Source organism: Amphiura filiformis, chromosome 11 (genome assembly GCF_039555335.1).
Source record: "Amphiura filiformis chromosome 11, Afil_fr2py, whole genome shotgun sequence".
Taxonomy (NCBI): Eukaryota; Metazoa; Echinodermata; class Ophiuroidea; order Amphilepidida; family Amphiuridae; genus Amphiura; species Amphiura filiformis.
Window position 1 is genome coordinate 33,068,719 of NC_092638.1, and position 19,507 is coordinate 33,088,225.

Here is a 19,507-nt window from a genome sequence, read left to right on the forward strand (position 1 = left end):
AAGAGAAAATAATTCTGAGTGCTCAAGCAAAATTAGTTTTTTGACTTCAAAGATAGGGTAAAAATGTAATTTTTTCAAAAGTGCTAAATTGTCAATGTTGCCCATCCCTAAAATTGCACATGGGGAAATATTATTGAAATATTTTTTGCCCCTGGGAAAAGTACAATGATCGTACTTTATGGTGATAAGGTTGCTTTTTTGATGTGACCTCAAATTTTAAGTCAAGAGCAATTCAGAAAAGTGTATATTTTCTCTTATTTTCACCCCAAAATAAGCAAAAACCACTAGAATCATAAAATTTGCCGTTGCTATGGCAACAAGCTCCGGAGGAATTTTTGATGTGACTTTTGTAACCTACTACCAAAGCCCTTTCGCCTCATGCAATAAATTTTTTTTGACCTTGAGCAGACACATGTGGTTTTTACCTGGAATCCCAATTAACGCTCATTTCATGGTAGCAGGTCACATATTCTGTTTTCTATCTTACATTGAGGAATACCATCAAAACAATTTGTTTCCACATTTTGAGTTGTATTGCTCCAGTGGTTTTGATATGAGAAGCAAAAATGTGTATAATAACACTCTGAAGGACAGTACATGTACATACTTTTGGTGCAATGTTATAAGGCCCGCCAGTTACGCGCTGATCAAACTATAATTCACACTGTTAGCTCTCCTATCAAAAAGGATTGAATTACCAGAATGACACTCCATTTAAGTAAAGAATGGGGGTCAATGTCATTCTACCCAAGTGAAAACATCATAAGATAAAATCAGACCATCATTCTTTAAGTGTAAAGCTGAATTTATACTTGATTGCCTAGCGATTGCGATGCACCGCTTTTGGAAAACGATGAGCAATCGCAGAATTTTGCGATGCATCGACAGTCACTTTTGCATTTGTACTTATCACGGCGATAGCGATTGCAGACGGCAATTACTATGTTCTAAATGTCACAAAATACATGTTAAAAACATCCATTGCTGTCAATAATTATTGCATTGAATTAATTTATCACCAAAACTTAACAATCGAGACAGAGAAATGAATCAGCAAAATAATAGATCCAGTTGGTTGGAAATTATTGGTTGATGCATTCACGTCAGAGTCATATGTCAAGCGACATCGCTGTGATGGGAAATTGAGATTTCTTTAACTCGCAAAAGCAACGTCGTTTTTGCCTCAGTGATTTGAATCGTTTGATTGGCTTGACGCTCAGGAAATGTAAGTAAACACTGGATGAGCATGCGCGAGAATCGCTTTTCTGCAAAAGTGATCGAGTATAAAGTCAGCTTAATTTACCATATAAACTGAATTCCGAATTGCATTCAACAAAAAAAAAAAAAAATATATATAACTTTTGGTATGAGAAACATCTAATAAATAATAACAAAGACTACAAACGAGGGTAGCATGCAATGAAAATTAATATTACATAATGACATTACAAGGGGTATTAATCATGAATACATAATTTATAAATAACATTCTTATTTTTGTACAAACAATTTCTTTGTATAGTGTTTCTAGTTCATAACATCATTACTAATGAGTTAGTTTGCATAGCAATGAATACATGTAAGAATCTTTATTTCAATATTGAGGGGAAAATAATTTCAAAAACAAAACATCTTTTGTCTTCAAACTGTGTGTTTGTAATTCGATCAAATTGTGATGTAATTTAACACCACAAATTAATATTGATATGGAGTCAAAAGGAGGGCTATTCCAGGTGAAATCCATACACCCTATGGAAGACATGATGTTAATCTTCCACACCTGGAATGTCAATTTCAAATGGGGTTATCTGAATGAGTGAATCTATTTGAAATCTACACCTCCTATGTGAAAGATTAAGGTCACATCTTTCACATAGGGGTGTATGGATTTCAACTGGAATAGCCCAATTTTTTTATAATAAAATTATGCAGTTGGGCAAAAAAAATCCATACACCCCCTACAGAAGACATGACCTTTAATCTCCCACTCAGGGGTGTAGATTTCAAATGGAGTCACCCATTCAGGTAACCCCATATGAAATTCACACTCCCTATGTGGAAGATATCAGGTCATGCCTTCCATATGGGGAGTATGTATTTCAACTGGAATAGCCTGTTGAAACTGGACTGGTTTCAAGTTTATACTTCTGTTCTTGAATTAACATTTGTGTACATCCATATCAAAACGATGCACTTGTCGGCTGCTACATACGTCTCATTTCACATAATAGCTAGGAATAAATAACCAGACTCATCTACAGTGGAGGTCACTTCAAATCACCCCCAAGTCACATGGTTAAGGAATGTTCTCTGTATTCCTAAACCATGTGACTTGGGGATGATTTGAAGTGAATCTGGTATTTATTCCTAGATATAATGTGAAATGAGACACATGTAGCACCGACAAGTACATGTACATCGTTTTGATATGGATGTACACATTTATAAAAATCTAAATTACATGCAATATGTGTGAACTTGAGCACAAAATAACAATTGACAATTATCTTCCTTTGTGCCTATTCAATCATTTCATTCATTCAAATTGCAAATCTTACTTTAAGATATGAAAATATATATTCTATTACTGTTAATGATTCAGGAAGATGACCTTAAAGGCACTTGGCACTATTCAAGTACTAAACCTTGTTCATCTAAATCGATGAAACCATGTGATAATAGACACAACCTTGACGGATGGACATACCCATAGTGACTAGACTCTAGCACCATTTTTAAACTATGACAAACAGCTGCCTATACATTGGTTCACTTCAAGTTCAATAGTGACGTCAATGTTTTTTCGTGGTTGCCCTGACAAACCGCTTTTGAACGTGGGGGTGGGTGTGTGTGTGTACGAGATTAAATTTACGCAAACGATGCGATATTGCAACCAGCGAAATATGCACGTACGTCACTACCGAATTTGAGGTGAGCCAAACTATAATTGTTTCGGTTTATACCCATACGTTATTTACGCACGGAGTAGATCCTGGTTGCGATGGTTATATGTGGGTAGACTAGGGTACTGCACCTATACATTGAGCTGCGTCCCTGAATCTTGTATAATGTTTATACAGTGTGCCATAGGCCACTGTGGTCAGCGTTAAATATGTAAAATGTGCAGTGGGCCTGTGTGTTGGCATCATGTACTATTATAAATCCCCCAAATTAATTTTAATATTATTCATGTCCAATATATGTACATCTATTGCAAATAATGGAACAGGATACACAAAATGGGTGGCATCATTTCAAACTATAGGGTCCACAACTTATAAGTTCCTCTAATACTTTTTAAAATAAATTGAAAAATATTTTACAAAATGTAAAACGGTATGTGTAGCCTTATTTGTTTTACACATGTAAAATAAAAGACCGTTTTAAAAGTTGCACCTGAGTCCATAGGAGTCAACTCTTGAACAATACAGTAGGCCAGGCCTAATTAATGTGTTTCTAAGGGAAACCTGGCTGCTACATGGACTCAGGTTCAACTTTTAAAACAGCCTCTTTTTTACATACTGAACCATTGTGACTGAACGCAATGATGTGTGACGCTATAAATTGGTCCACGTGTGTACAACAAATAAGGCTACACTTACATTTTCACATTTTGTAAAACATTTTTCGATCTGTTTTAAAAAGTATTACGAGAGAACTTATAAGTTGTGGACCCTATATTTGAAGGGATATTTTGTAGCACAATATACATATTGCATTTGTAACAAACACAAAAATCTTCCAGGACCTCTTTTCTCTATGTGCATATTTACAACAAATCGGCAATATTTTGACATAAGTTTGGAATAAAATGGTGGCTGCATAAATGTTCTACTCAGTGATGATACGCAGCTGTTTACCACCAATGTGTGATGACCACTTCTAGGGCGCCTCAATTTAAGGATTACTGATTTTACGAAGTTGTACCTATCGATTTACCAGAACTTGCATTATTTTACTGTATGAACTCGTAATCATGAGAGCGTAATGAGTAGTAGTTGTAAATACTACAAATGTAGGTTTATATATTATTGTACATATACAATCAGTAAGCTTTAAATTAAGGTCGCCCCAGATAAAAGTGGTTATAAACGACCGTGGATAATCACTGGTTCATAGTAACAAAAAAATTTGCATCACACTCAATATGTGACACGATTAAGGGGAATGAGTCGGATGTCGCTAACATTGATTTTGAGATATTGGCAAAGAAAGTGTTAAAATTCTTTTTTTTCTTTTGTTTTTAGCGATTGATAATTTGATGTAACTTCGCAAAGAAAAGTTGTATCAACTTGGGGTTTTCAGTGTCTGAAAGCTCTAAATGTCCTCTTTAGAAACATGTGTAAAACTCATTTTCGACCAGGGTCGACATGTGACTCATTCCCCTTGATCATGTCACATATGTGACCCAATCTGATCCACTAAGGCCAAAGTCAGAAATTTTGAAAATTGAGTTACTACCATTACTAACTTGCTCAGTACATAAAAATTACTATGTTGAATCCCCAGGTCTCTTGAATACTACTTGGTGGCAAAGTTATGAACCTGTTATGTCCATTTGCTTATATTTGTTATTGATTTTTCTCCTCACTTTCTGCCTATATCTCAGTTTCATTATTGCCGACTTTAGCCTGATTGGACCAGATCTGGTCACATAGAGTCGTCCTTTGTAGCAATTTTAAACATTTTATCTTTTTAAAACAAGTATTAAACAATTTTAAACAAGTATCTTAAACCAACATGTAATTTGGTTTCCATGGGACAGGGTACTACCCCCAAGTCACCCAATTATTTGCTTTAACTCCTGATTTCTGTGGAACTGGAAACCACAAAACATTGCAGGTAAAATCAGGCCTCCAAAAAACATTCAGCCTTTCTTGGAACTTGGAGAGAAGTGCTAAAAATTCTCTTTGAAAAATGTGCACAAAGTGCACATCACAGACGCAAAATCCTCACAGCTGGGGGTTTTAGATACTTTATGGCACAATCTGAGTCTTACCTGGGGCCGATCTTTTGCATAAAATTTGTGACCAATATTTCAGATATGTAAAAGCCAAAAATGTTCAGAATATCAAATTAATTTCATAGCATCCACGAAAGGCAACATTATAATTTGTATAAATTTAGCTAGGCCTCAATACACTGAAATGATGAAAATATGCACAAAATCAATGGACATGAAGGATGGGATCATCCCTGATTGAGTTTTTTTTAACTTGGAAAATAAAAAAATATTAAAAAATGTTTATTTTTTTTACTTATTTTTTTCTTCTGTGACCTCAATTCCTTTCTTGGAGCAGCACTCCTGTGCTCCCATGGATTTTGTAGGCATGGCAAAATCTTCAAAAATCACCCAATTGAGCTGTTTATCGCCTATGTAAGAATATTGCCCAACTATCTTACGACATTACTCCATAAATTACACACATGACCAGAATCCTCTCACATGATTGGTCCTTACTCAACTCCGCCAAGTCCTCTGCTATCCAACGACAAAAAAAAATTGCACCAAATTGAAGCTGCTCAGGGCTAACATCCTTCAACATGCAGGATACTGTCATAGCCCTATAAACACAGGTAGTCTTGTAGACATGCAGCACATAATGAACACACTAGTAGGAGTTTATATAAATATATACATATCCACTATTAGAGTTCTTCAAAGAAGGCCACTCTTGCTCTTGTCGATCCAGATTTTATCTGCAGATGTCAGAAAAAAAACCCAAAACAAACATGGATGTTACCTTAAATTGATATGATGAAATATTTACAAATTAATTAATACAGTTCATTCAGTTGATTGGGTATCTATAAAAAAAAATGCATATCTCAAATTTGAGTGCATTTCTCCATCTCTCTCGTGTACTCTCAGGAAAATTGGTTCAAATTGCTACAAAGATATCAGCATTTTCAACAACTCTTCCTATACCTTTGTACAGGAGCCAAGCTTTGTTAATCGGCGATGAATCCACAGTTCAGTAGCGTATACGCGAACGCAAGGTTACGCATGAGTACCGTAGCGCCTAAAATTTGTCATGCCTGGAACTTACGCGTAAAGATTGTCTTATGTTGGAAGTAGCAGCTAATAAACATTACCGCTTTATTCTTTAGTTTTAATGCTAATAAGGTTGAGTGGTAATCAGACATTCCGAATGAAAGAATCATGTGAATTAGACGATTTCTAGCTTGTTTACGTTGTTGAAAGGGATTCATCAATCATGTTTCATACTTTGCTCTGGCAGCTAAAGCTACCCTCGCAAAGTCAACCACGCAGACGACGCAGACACATCGTTGTTAAGGCAAAAAAAAATAATGGTTTGTCTCAAAGCTCACGAGTGGTTTGAAAACAAATGCGAAATGCGATTTTTTTTTTTTTTTTATTCCCGACTTTTTTCATGGTATTTGGAGAAAAAAATCTGATTTTTGCCGAATTTTTCCGGAAAAACTAAAAAAAAAAATTGAAATAAAAAAAATTCTGCATTTCTTTTTTCCAAATCTCACGAATTTACAAATGCACGCGTGAGCTTTGAGACAAACCTTCTTTTTTTCTTTGCCTAATCGGTGATGAACAATAATCGCTGTTTCACACGTTTTACAAACGCATGCACACATAAAGACAACAAAGATGGACCAACATGGAAAAACAAAATTATTGAAAAAAAGGGGAAGAAAAGTACATTTTCCAATTGCAATGCCTCACCTTGACAAGAGTAACCTTCTTTGTTTCGCCTTTATCACTCATTTCACTGTGGATTTTATCCAGTTGCGTTTGTTTCTCTTCTACTTTAAGCACCTCGATTTCTGATTTAAGTTCGTTGAGTTGAAGCTGCAAATTTTTACTCTTTTCTAGATAATCCACTCTGGAATTTAAAAACAAACATGTCATTACAAGTATTTGTGACAATGGGCTATTGCAGATGAAATCCATACATCCCTTATGGAAGACATGACCTTAATCTTCCATGCAGGGATTGTGGATTTCAAATGGGGTTTCCTAAATAAATAGGTCGTACAAAATAACGACAGTAAATCTATTATTTTATCCAGTCAAAGTGATCAGGCAAGGGGTGATTTCAATCATTATAGCTGTCACTAAGAACCAAGTTGCTCCTGTGAAGGTAAATTTAGTAAACATCTCTATGGCACTCGCATCTGGTAGTGCGATATCAGCATGGCTTGTTAAGCACAGATCTAAACTCTTATTTTGCAGAATTGGCTGGTTTCTGCAACTTTGTAGAACTTTTGTGGTCATATTTTGCCTATAGATATAATATTAATCAATAGTGTAAAAAAAGGAATTTGAATAAAATAAGCGTACCCAGATCATGCAGTTTTACTACAAGCTGTATCAAAATGATTGGTACCTGGCAGTTTTGATGGTTATTGAAAAGCCTGCTTCTTCTTAATGCAACATTGGATCCTCTTGGAATAACCATAATTTATTGTTATATAACTGTTAAAGACATTAATCAACAAATTATGCGGATCCTATGTTGCATTTTTATGTGTCAGTCATGTTCATAATCACTGGAAACTGATGGGTACCAATCATTTTGATACACCCTGTATGAACAAGAGAGTGGCATGTTTTACAGGGAACCATGCATGTATATAATCAGAGACTGAATTAAAAAGACTAGTTTGCTGGTTTGGTGATTGGTTAGTATCACATAAAACAAAGGTTGATTCATCTTGTGCCTTCATCAAAGAAAATGGCAAAACATGTCAGTACTTTCAAAAGGCAAAAAACAATTTTTCTAGCCATTGTTGACATGGTGCCTTCGGGAAGGAAAGTTTCCTATTACTAACACTTAACTTTTAAGACAGTTTGTATGTTTAACTTTATTCGAGGGTGCAAAATTAACCATTGAGCACACTGTTTTACTGCTGTGTTCAGAAATTTCAAACATCACACCAAATTGTAAACATATTGTTTCTGAGTTTGATTGACAGATGCAAACTAGTAATTAGGCAAAAAAAAAGGTCTGGTTGCCCTTTCAGCTCAAAATTTATTTGGGTCGGTAGGTTGATTTTTTTTTAATCCCAAAGAATGCTAAAATCCCACTGGAACATGCACTGAATTTCGGAAAAGTGTTGCAACTTTTGTTCTGATAATATTTATAGCAAAGCTTGGTGGAATTTATGTTGCAGAATAAAGCACATTAAAAATCACTCTGCAGCATTTAATGTTTTACAATACATCCCGGTTGGGAATTCCCCAGTATACATATATCCAGCTGCCATTTTTTTCTGTGTACAGCGGTGGATCAGCTTTTGTTTTACAGCATTCATTGAAGTCTATATGTGACCATCCACCACAAAGTGGTAGTAAAGTCGGCTCTAGGTCATTTTCTGTTTATTGCAGATTTTGAAAGAATTCACTTTCAGCTTTAAAATGACACCTCAACCAGCTTTATCTGACATCTGGAAGTGAAGTTATGGTTCATCAAAGGTCAAATTCCTGATATATTTTACATAGAAATCCATACTGTTTTTGATTTATCTCAAAATGGAAAATGCCGACTTTACGACCAGTTTGTGGTGGATGGGCATATATGAATACCTGAGTGGAAGAAGGGCCCAACTCCATCAAAACTGTTTTGAGATATTAAGAAAAAACTTAATATTTGGAAAAGTTTTATAGGCAGAATGTTTTCATCTTCAGGGGACCTTAATACATGAACATACAATATTACATACATTCGAAATTAAATATGATGTTTCCATGGCAACGGTACAGGTCTTAATACGGGCTGGAGTTGGGCCCTTCTTCCACTAATATAATGCAAGTGCCAGTTCTGTAAGCAGATGTGTTATAAATAGCTACAAAAAGTTGGTAATTATCCATTAATCCATGGAGTTGGGCCTTTCTTCCATGAAAACCATGATTAAGTGTACATGGAAAACTATTTAGAGAGTGGATTTTGGCTCATCTTTCACACACAAGGAAGAACAATCTGCTGGCAATAAAATGCTGAGTCTAACTCATTTTTGTAAAAAATTGGAGTTGGGCCCTTGGTATTCATATGTGAATAAATTGGGGCTACACCTTTTAAGATCTAAATTTCACCAATAATTAGTGATGAGAACTGCATCAAAATGTTTACAAAGCGACTGTGATTTATATTTTGGGTCGGTCGGGAAAGGCATCAAACCTTTTTTTTAGGCTTTATTATTTGATTTGATGTGATGTAACCTGCCACAATGTTTCTGGGAAGTGTCTGATTTCTTTGTTTGGTCTATATATCATGTGCTTATGATACCTCTGGTTATTCTGCTTACCTTTCTTTCTCAATCTCCATGGAGAGTTTTTCCATGTCTCCATCAATCATAAGGTCCTGATATGAGTTGTCTCTCCTAGGGGCTAAATCTGTTGCTGTAACTAATGCTAAGTCATTGTTGATTACGTGGGAGTCGTTGTTGATTACGTGGGAGTCGTTGCTGATTACGTGGGAGTTGTATGTGAGGGATACTGTTGTCTGCAAAAAATACATACAAAAAAAATAAGAAGAAAAAAAATTAGCGATTTATAGTGTGCTTAAAAACCAAAAGGTTGACAAGAACTTTATGGCAAAAAGGCCTCTACACACATTAGATATTGTTCAATAGTTTTCTTTATTGCACCACTATTTTGTATGGAAAATGTCCACTTTTAACTTCATATCATGGTAAATTCATAAGCCCGCGTTAACCCCATGAGAACTACCTGCCGATTGGCCCAAAAGAAGTTTTCATTAATAATCGGACCAATCAGCAACATTGTTAGAATAATTTCACCACGCAAAAAAATTGGGGTGAATTATTTGCAAAGCTCCATTTTGATTGGTGATTAAAGTAAAGATATCATGTAATTGACCAATCAGAGGCAATGTTAGATCGGTAGGTAGTGCTCAGAGGGTTAAAAGGACTTACCCTTATTAGGTCAAATACAGTATCCTAAGGTACACTATTCAAATACACATTGGGCCATTCCAGCTGAAATGCATACACCCCCTATGAAAGACATGACCTTAATCTTCTACACAGGGAGTGTGAATTTCAAATGGGGTTACCTGTGTGACTTCATTTGAAATCTACACCCCTTGTGTGGGAAATTAAGATCATGATTTCCATAAGGGGTGTATGGATTTAAACTGGAATAGTCCCTTATTCAACTGGTTCATGGACTACATTATTTACAGTAAAGTATCATAAAATGTTCCAGATGAAAAAAAAAAAAAGTGCAGTGTTTAAATTCACTCTAAAAATATTTTATCTACCCCTACATATGAATATCCACTTGTATATATTATCAGTTTAATATATTTTTCTTTTTTGGATACTATTTTCAAATTGTTCAAATCTCAAATACATTATACATCCATAAATTAAGATGACTGGGATGCAAATTAAAGGATAAAAAAGCATTATTTCAAAGGATAAAAAGGATATTGAAAAAAAAAGGAAATGGAGAGATGTGTTTCCCACTGTGAGGTCAGGTTTGTGGAAAAGTTCACATTTTGAGAAAATTACAAGATACATTTTTAAAACAAATACACATTCATAATAAAAAAAACCTTTCTTTCCCTGAAAGGCCATGGAATGGGTGCAGAAAAGGGAAACATTGAGTTACCAGAAATGACTCTTTACCAGCTGAAAGAACAGTTATTTAGGCACCTGTCTATAACTCTCAATTTCTCCCTAGAAAATGTCTTAGGATTACACCACCCAAACCACTGAACAACAATAAAGCCATAGTATGTTATCTCCAGAATGTTCAAACTTTCCCAAACACCTAAAATAGACTTTTTCAGGGGCTGATCGGAAATCGCCAGAACTCGGAATGATGTCGAGTGAGGTAAACAAAAACACCACAACCAATCACAGCGCATTCAATGAGTGCATGGCGTGGTACAATTGATCACACCAGTCATGTATCGGCTAACTTGCTCTTACTTGATCCGCCATGCTGTGTCAACTGTATTGGTTGGAAATTTTACATGGTCATGCATGCTACATGTTTTTCGTAAAGTCCTCCTGGAAAAGTCTATTACATAGTCAGTACATGTATCTCCACCAGACAGACAGGTTAAGTATTAGGAATTGAGGATAGATGGCAGGTGGGTCGTCTGATTCAGAATAATTCTAACACATTGTGCATTACTATCTTACAAGAAGGCCCATCACATCAACCAAACATTCTTATATCAAGTTACAAGTTCAATTGCTCCAACGGTTCAGATATTAGAATAAAAAATATGTATCACAATAATATAACAGTACATGAATTCTGGGTTGGTATAGGTTCTTGCTATCTAAAATATTAATGGAGTTATATGTGTGCTTTCTTTTCAATTTTGATGTGGTTATGTGGTCAAAATATGCCAGGGAGGGGTAGATATTGTAGAAAGGGGTAGAATTAAAATTATATACTTCATTAATATATATTCTTGTTCATTGATTGCTTAAAAGTGGATCACATGACCAAAAATAGTTCTACCATCAGTACTCCCATCCGTAAATAGTACCTCTAAGCCACAGTCTTTTCAGTGTCCCAGATAAGCTGTAAATAGTACTTTTGTGTGCACGCTTTCTATGCAAAGGAACAGTTCACGCACATGCAAACTAGTACCGTATTTGCACAGAGCATGATTTCGCGCTGCTGTAATTGGTTAGTCCAATTTAGCCTGTTTGATTTTTTGAAGGGCAAAAAATTGGTTCTGCTGTGTAGTTGTAGTAGTACTAGTAAAACCTTATTTACTCAGGATAAAAACTAGTGAGTACAAATTTTGAATAATTTTCTTTTAACAAATCAATTTACCAAAGAATATATTAATGAAGTATATAAAACAAATATATACGGCCTTAATTTGAGCTTCTGGTTAAATAGTACTAAAAAACAGTACTATGTTCTCACTTCAAGCGCACATTTAACCAGAACCTCTCATGCCTGTATATATTTGTATATTATATGAAGGGATACATACTCACTTGTTAATTTCATATACCTAAACCTAACACAAAAAATAATGTGAAAAGTATTCAATTGACAAACTAATATATATTTATATTTCAAAAAAGATTTAAAAGTTTATATGTCTGTAAAATTTAAAAGATATGTGCAGTTCTATAAAAAATCTCTATGAATAAGAAATTTGTTATAGCTCTATGACTTTCAGTTCTTGTTTTTTTCTAACACATAAGTGTATATCTATATCAAAACGATGCACTTGTCGGCTGCTACATGTGTCTCTTTCTACATAATAGCTTGGAATTAATATCAGATTCATCTCAAGTGGAGATCACTTCAAATCGTCAAGTCACATGGTTTAGGAATACAGAGTCTGGTTTTTATTCATAGCTGTTATGTGAAATGAGACACATGGTAGCAGCAAACATATGTGACTTGCTCTGAAAAAACCAGGAACATGTCACATTTTTGACATTTCAAGATTACATATAAGCACTAGATAATCAGCTTTAAAATGATATAAAAAATTATATGAATAGCATCAATGCCTCTTTCCAAAAAGGGTGCTGGGGATAGAGCCTTTTCAGTGGCAGCTCTACGTTTGTGGAACACTTTACCGGTTCGTATCTGGAATGTTGCTACTCTGGAATCATTCAAAACTATGCTCAAGACATATCTTTTTCCATAATGTTGTTGCCTTTGTTTTCTATATTTCATCATTTTTTGCTGTTCATTCTGATGTAGTGCATTGTAGCCTCTGGAAAAGGCGCATTATAAATAAAGTAAGTTAAGGGGGTACTACACCCCTCGATGAATTTATGTCTATTTTTGCATTCTTTTCAAAAACTAATAACACAGTGGTAAGTTAACAAAAGTTATGTATATTATAGGGGCAAGGAATCCAATTACTACGCTGGAATTTCAGTGTCCCAAGACAAGCGGTTTGTTATTTATGATAAGAAATAAGGTACCACTAGTATGTACCTCATTTTCTATCATATATACTGAACCGCTTGTCTTGAGTCACTGAAATTTCAGCGTAGTAAATGGGTTCCTTGCCCCAATAATATACATAACTTTTGTTAGGCAAAAAAAAAAAGGTTAGTCTCAAAGCTTGCGCGCACGTTTGTAAAATCCCACGATTTGACAAAAAACAAATGCGGAAATTTTTTTTTTATTAAAAAAAAAAATTTTTATAGTTTTTCCAGAAAAAATCGGCGAAAATCAGACTTTTTCTCAAAATACCATGAAAAAAGTCGAGAATAAAAAAAAAAAAAAAAAAAAAAATCGCATTTGCATTTGTTTTTAAATTTCTCGTGAGCTTTGAGACAAACCTTTTTTTTTTTTGGCCTTACCAGTGTGTTATTATTTTTGAGAAAAATACACAAATAGTCACAAATTTACCACAGGGGTGTAGTACCCCCTTAAGTTAATTAGTTTTCTGGTTTACAAAAGATTGAATAGGACGTAAGTAAGCGAAGGAATGCAAAATATTTAATCCTAAGGAATGCAAAATATTTAATCCTAAGGAATGCAAAATATTTAATCCTCATTTCTCAGTACAATTGGCTATTCCATTTAAAATCCACACTACCCCTGTGGAAGATTTTGGAAATATCCACCACAGGGGGAGTATGAATTTCAAATGGAATGAGCACATTAGCAGCTCAATGTTTAAATGTCATTCGCATCATCCAGATCTACTTATAATTTTCTATAGAATTTCTTATCACCTTTTCCCGATCATTGCTACAAGTTGCACACTGTAAGCTGTGATGTCCTGCATATTCAGCCCTGCATATTTTTAATTGACTATTTCACTGAGTTAACCAATGGTGAGAGATCAAGAGCCACATAATCAGAATGATGAATTCAGACACCAACACAGGTTACCGAATTCTTAGCTTTGAAATTTCAGAGCAACAAACATCAAACAAATTTAACTTGTTGCACCCAAAACTATCAACAATTTTGGGACAGCTAAAATAATTGAAGGACAATAGAATATATGCTTAAAACAACTCCTGATGTTTTCCTTATTTTGAACACTGATCTTCGTACTTACATCTACTACTGGTGCTTGTCTTGTGATTTGTATGAGTTTATCCTTGGCATTCTTCTCTGCTTCTCTTGCTTTGATGAGTTGCTCTTTTAACCTTTCCGCCTCCTTTCCTCTGTAAATGGAATAATTGAAGTGCATGATTATCAGCGATTGGCTGAACCAGAGCTCAAATGAGTTATTCCATTTAAAATCCACACTACCCCTGTAAAAGTTTTGGGAAATATCTTCCACAGGGGAGTATGCATTTCAAATAGAATGAGCACATTAGCAGTTCCATTTGAAACCCTCCCTTCCTCAGTGGAAGAGTCAGGTTTAATCTTTCTCAGAGGGTGTATGAAATTCAAACGGAGCTGCCTAATGTGTTCAATTCTATTTGAAATTCATACCCCCCTATATTTCCAAAATCTTCTGATTTTTAAATTTTTGCTTTTATAATCGTATTTTATACGCTAATTTAATGGCAATTGTGAAAGCAATCTGAAGATATTAAAAATGAGGGTAGGATACAAGTACATGTATGTCTGTGCTTTCATTATTGCATGATCAGTGTGGCAGTCAAAATCGGAACCCATGGTATGTAATCTACATACGCTAGCTGTCATGTTTTAGGTTGCACAAATATGTAGCCTTAAAGTGTGCACACCATTTTCATGCTGGAATGAAATAGCAATTTTCTTTGTTTTACCTCATTTGTTTCACTGTTGTTTGATGGGATCATTTATTAGTTTTTCAAACAAAACATCATGTACAATCAAATTTTAGGCTTAAACAGCTAAAATTGATATCGTGTTTTTGTATACAGATGCTTTTGAGTCGTTCTCAACTTTAATTTCACCTCTTTTACAATATTATTCACTTTTATAGTATTTTGTAAAGCTTTTTCGGATATAAAATCTATGTATCAATGCCAAAATTGGTGGCGCTATTTAGTTACTGGAAATCACCGTTTCAATTAAGCTTTTAATACAAATAATTCCTTTTATTGTTTGATAAAATATGTTTATAAAATTTCCTTATTGCTTGTTTCACCTATTCCAGCTGTTTTAATGGCGGTACTAATCACCTAACCCTTGCAAATAAAGAAATATGATTTAGGATAAATAGCGCCATCTATAGTTTGCATTTAGTTAATAATGAAGCCAATTCTATATACATCAAACAGCTGTGGTTTGGCGTGAAATAATTTTTTTAAGGGAGCAATATGATCGGTGATAACAATCTATTCTTCATAATAATCACATTCAATTGCTTTAAGTACCATTCAGAAATAATTGTTGATCTGGTTCTTACCTTCTGTCTGACTCTTCAGCCAACCTTGATGCAAATAATTCTGCTTCTCTTGCTTTTACTTGCATTAAATTCCTCTCCTCTTCAGTCTTAGAAATAAAAAAAAGTCAAGTAATAGATTTTAATAAACGGATCACATCTATCATTATCAGCAAAAGACATCCATGCACGTTGAAATCTACTCTAGGAGACCACATGTGTTATATTGATTGACATTGTCATTCACTTAACCCCCTGAGCACTACCTGCCGATCTAACATTGCCACTGATTGGTCAGTTACATGATATCTTCACTTTAATCACCAATCAGATTGGAGCTTTGCAAATAATTCACCCCAGTTTTTTTTGTGTGGTGAAATTATTCTAACAATGTTGCTGATTGGTCTAATTGATAATGAAAACTTCTTTTTGGCCAATCGGCAGGTAGTTCTCATGGGGTTAAACAGAATAATGAAGAATCAGTGGTGACCTAAATGCTGCACCCTAGCAAGGAGTAAGACAATGTGAGACACAAATAATACATGCAATTAATGCAAGGATAAAAAATAAACAATGCAAGCCCAAGAAATTATGATTGAAATGATTTTACGAAGGCTAAGGAAAACTAACATATAAAAATATGCAGAAAAAAGAAATTTTCTGAAACAAGAACTATAATTCTTGTTAAAGAGCATTTCTTTTTCTGTGCGTTCTCAAAGCTCATTGTTTCATCATCGGAAAAATAAGGTTAATTTACTGCGAAAAAAGTAGGCCAAAAGTGCAAGTAAAAAAAAAAAAAAAAAGGATTTGGGCTTTTTTACAAACAAAAACAATGCACAAAGTTTAGGCCTATACAGTCACTGAGACAAATCCTCCCAAGAGCTCAGCTTGCCTTTCACAGCCAATAACTGTTTGTCTTTCTATGAGATCAACAACCATGTTACCTGCAACCACGAAATGAGCATTAAATCCCAAGTTGGTAGTTTCGAGACATCCTGGCTGCTGAGTTGATGTTCTTTATTTGCTATGCACCTGTACAAGCCAGTAGCATGTCCTTCATGGATGGCCCATTGTGCTCCTATTCACAAAGGACATGCAGGCATACTACTGGCTTGAACAGGTGCGTGTGAAACAAAGAAAACCAACGCAGCAGCAAGGACGTCTTGAACCTACCAACTTGTGAGTTTACTACGCTCATTTCGTGGCAGTAGGTCACATGTCAAAACTCAACAATCCTGGCAGTGACTCCCCCCTCCAACCAAATTTGGCCCCTTACTAGTCTACCTTAATTGTACACCCTTTATAAACAATACTTCTACTGAATTTCTACTGATATTTATTTCTTCCATAAATTCAACCAAGTTGCTGTGACTGCCCTCCAGTGTAATTCCAGTGCAGACCCAGGGAAAAAAAAAGGGTCTACTGAATTTGAATTAAATATTGTGACCTCTCCAAAGCACTACACGTATTCATCCAAAAATTGGATTGATCACAGGGTCCAATTTAGCCAATAGCGACAGATAATATGAATGGGAGTGGGGACCGACACTTGCCTCAGTCTGCATGTAATTGGCTATTCCAGTTGAAATCCACACTACCCCTGTGGAAGATTTTGGAAATATCTTCCACAGGGGGGAGTATGTTTTTCAAATGTAATTGGTCATGGTTAATAATCCCCCTCTATATGGCTTTACCTATATCTTCCACAACTGGAGTGAGTATGTCAAATGGAAGTTACCCAATTGTCTATTCTATTCAAAACTTATACTCCCTCTGTGTAAGACTTTAGCTAAATCTTCCACAGGGGTAGTGTGGATTTTAAATGGAATGGCCCAATATCTGATCCATGTTGCAATACTTGTACTCTACTGCAGTCAGTACATTAGCATTGATTAAATATTCTCATGGTCATTTTCGAGTGGATAGTTCACTATCTTTTTCAAATTCAGTAGACCCTTTTTTCTGTGGCATTGTGATTCTCGCGAAGAGACAGTTTTGGCAGTGTGTGTGAAAGGAATTACCATCGCTTTAAAACATAGGTATACGAGGTAGACTACCCCCTCACAAGTTATAATATTGTTGTAAATCTTTCACTCAAGCACCATGCACCCATCTGGTTTTCTTACCTTAATAGCTTGTAGCCTTATTCTTGATATTTCTTGTTCTGCTTGGGCGGCTTTCTGTGCTAATAACATGGCTTCCTCCTCTGCAATCTGTGCCTTTTCCCCTAACAATTCTGCAGTCTCTTCAGACCTCATCTAGAGAAATATACACAAGTGAATTAACGTTCCTCATTCTTAAACACTTAACAACCCCTCCAAAGGATGACATATTCTCATGGTTTATTTATCCAATTCTAAATGACCCATTGGGGAGAAGCGGTAGTCTGAATTTAATCTACAGATGTTGCTGATTAAATTCAGACTTACAATTTGAACCAATAATAGCCATTTCTCACAACATTCCTACCAGTTGCTAGTTTCTTTGTGCATCCTTGTCTATCTCTTGAGATTCAAATTATTTTCTTTTTAAATGGAAGAATTTCCGGAATTATTGGAATTTCTTGCAAGTTACATCTCTGAGTTTCAAAGTCAAACTCACCAGGGCTTCATGTGCTAGTCTGGCTTCCTCCTGGAAGTGTCTTAACTGCTGCTCTAAATCATCCTTCTCTTTTTCTGCTTGCTCTCGTAACTGCCTCTCTCGTAACAATTTATTTCTTTCAATCTATAAACCAAAATAACAGAATGAAATTGTGTTAGGTTGTGTGACCCAGTTGATAGGCTCATCCACCCACCTTTCCTGATCAAAATATCAAAATGCAGATCAGATAAAAGCGCATATTTTTCACATAACCCGGCAATTTTAACACATCAACAGGCCCGTACCAGTGGGGTGTGGTGGGGAGACGCACACACCATAAATCTGTAAAATTGGGCCAAAAATGTCCAAAAAAAGTTGATAAATATACCTCAACTCATGAACTTTCTGTGAAATTTGTTCAAAAATAGGACCCAAAAATCAACTGCAGAGATAAAGGTTTACTCTTCACCAAAAGGAACATTTCTCTTGAAAAGATCGGCATTTGGAATGTCCCCACCACCACAAAAAAAATTCTGACTACGGGCCTGCACATTAACATACTTTAAACACAAATTAGTGGGCACCCTGTTTCGCCTTTTTTGAAATTATAAAGTAGATTTCAAATTGTGCAACATTGCTTTGAATAAATTGCAGAGAGGGAGATGGTACGCTGACGACATTCAGTTGGCAATACTCATTTCGTTATACGATTGCAACAGGGTCGCAAGTGACTGGGGAAAAACACCGGGGACAAGTGAGGAATACATACACTGATGATATCAACAAAAAGACTGAACGGAAGATCACCACCTGTGAAATGAAATGCCTACGAAAAGCTGCAAACAAGACACGACGGGACAAAATCAGGAATGAAGTCATCAGAGACATGGTTGGCACCAAGCCTATGCGCTAGGCCAGATTGAAAGCCGTCGCATCGAATGGTTTGGTCATCTTATGCGCATGCCAACAAATCAACCAGCCCTGCGGACCTACAACAGCAAACTGTCCGGTAAGCCTGTAGGAAGACCAAGAAGAAGATGGATTGAGGGGGTCAAGAAAATCCTGACAAGGCACAACACCAACCTAACAGATGCTACCCATGCAGCCCAAGACAGACGGCCCATCATTTCCCCGCGACTCTGAGAGGAACAAGCGGAGGACAAAAGTAAGCAAGTAAGTAAGTAGATGATATCAGAACAAATTCCACTATGCATACCTGTCTTTTAGCTTTTTCTTCTTTGACCTGTACTTTCATCTGTTGTACTTCCATAGTATCAGCTCGCCTCCTCTGCATAAATAACTCATGGTTGCCTACACACAGATCTAAAATCTACAGAAAATAAATCAAAACAAATTATTATTATTTACTGCATTTGTTAAAGTCACAGACTGCTATTTCTTGTTTCCCAGGAAAATGACAAGAGAGTAACATGAGTAGGTGTAAATTTCACCTTGATGAGCACATGGATAGTTCAACAATTAGGGTCTGATTTCCCCCAGGCCGTAAATTCACCCTACAATAGAGGCCGTCAGCGTGACGTCATATGCCGCCATCTTGTGGGTACACGCTGTGATGGTCGTTCGATCTCCATGCGTGAGCTGCAAAATCACCGTGTTGATGCACGATAACAGCTGCGTGGTAAGCTGCG

The 19,507-nt window shown here is 35.7% G+C and overlaps 1 protein-coding gene across 1 annotated transcript in view; it reads right to left on the reverse strand.

Moving 5' to 3' along the window:
• Positions 1-439: 439 nt before the first annotated feature.
• LOC140164747 (merlin-like) overlaps positions 440-19,507 on the reverse strand; it is a 43,067-nt gene continuing 23,999 nt past the window's right edge. Inside the window, exons 8-15 of the mRNA XM_072188112.1 lie at positions 19,075-19,188; positions 17,880-18,002; positions 17,405-17,536; positions 15,303-15,388; positions 14,016-14,124; positions 9,283-9,479; positions 6,701-6,860; positions 440-5,700 (exon numbers count right to left, since the gene is read on the reverse strand). Of these exons, the coding sequence (XP_072044213.1) occupies positions 5,650-5,700; positions 6,701-6,860; positions 9,283-9,479; positions 14,016-14,124; positions 15,303-15,388; positions 17,405-17,536; positions 17,880-18,002; positions 19,075-19,188 (972 nt within the window). The 3' untranslated portion in view covers positions 440-5,649. The remainder of the gene's footprint in view (positions 5,701-6,700; positions 6,861-9,282; positions 9,480-14,015; positions 14,125-15,302; positions 15,389-17,404; positions 17,537-17,879; positions 18,003-19,074; positions 19,189-19,507) is intronic.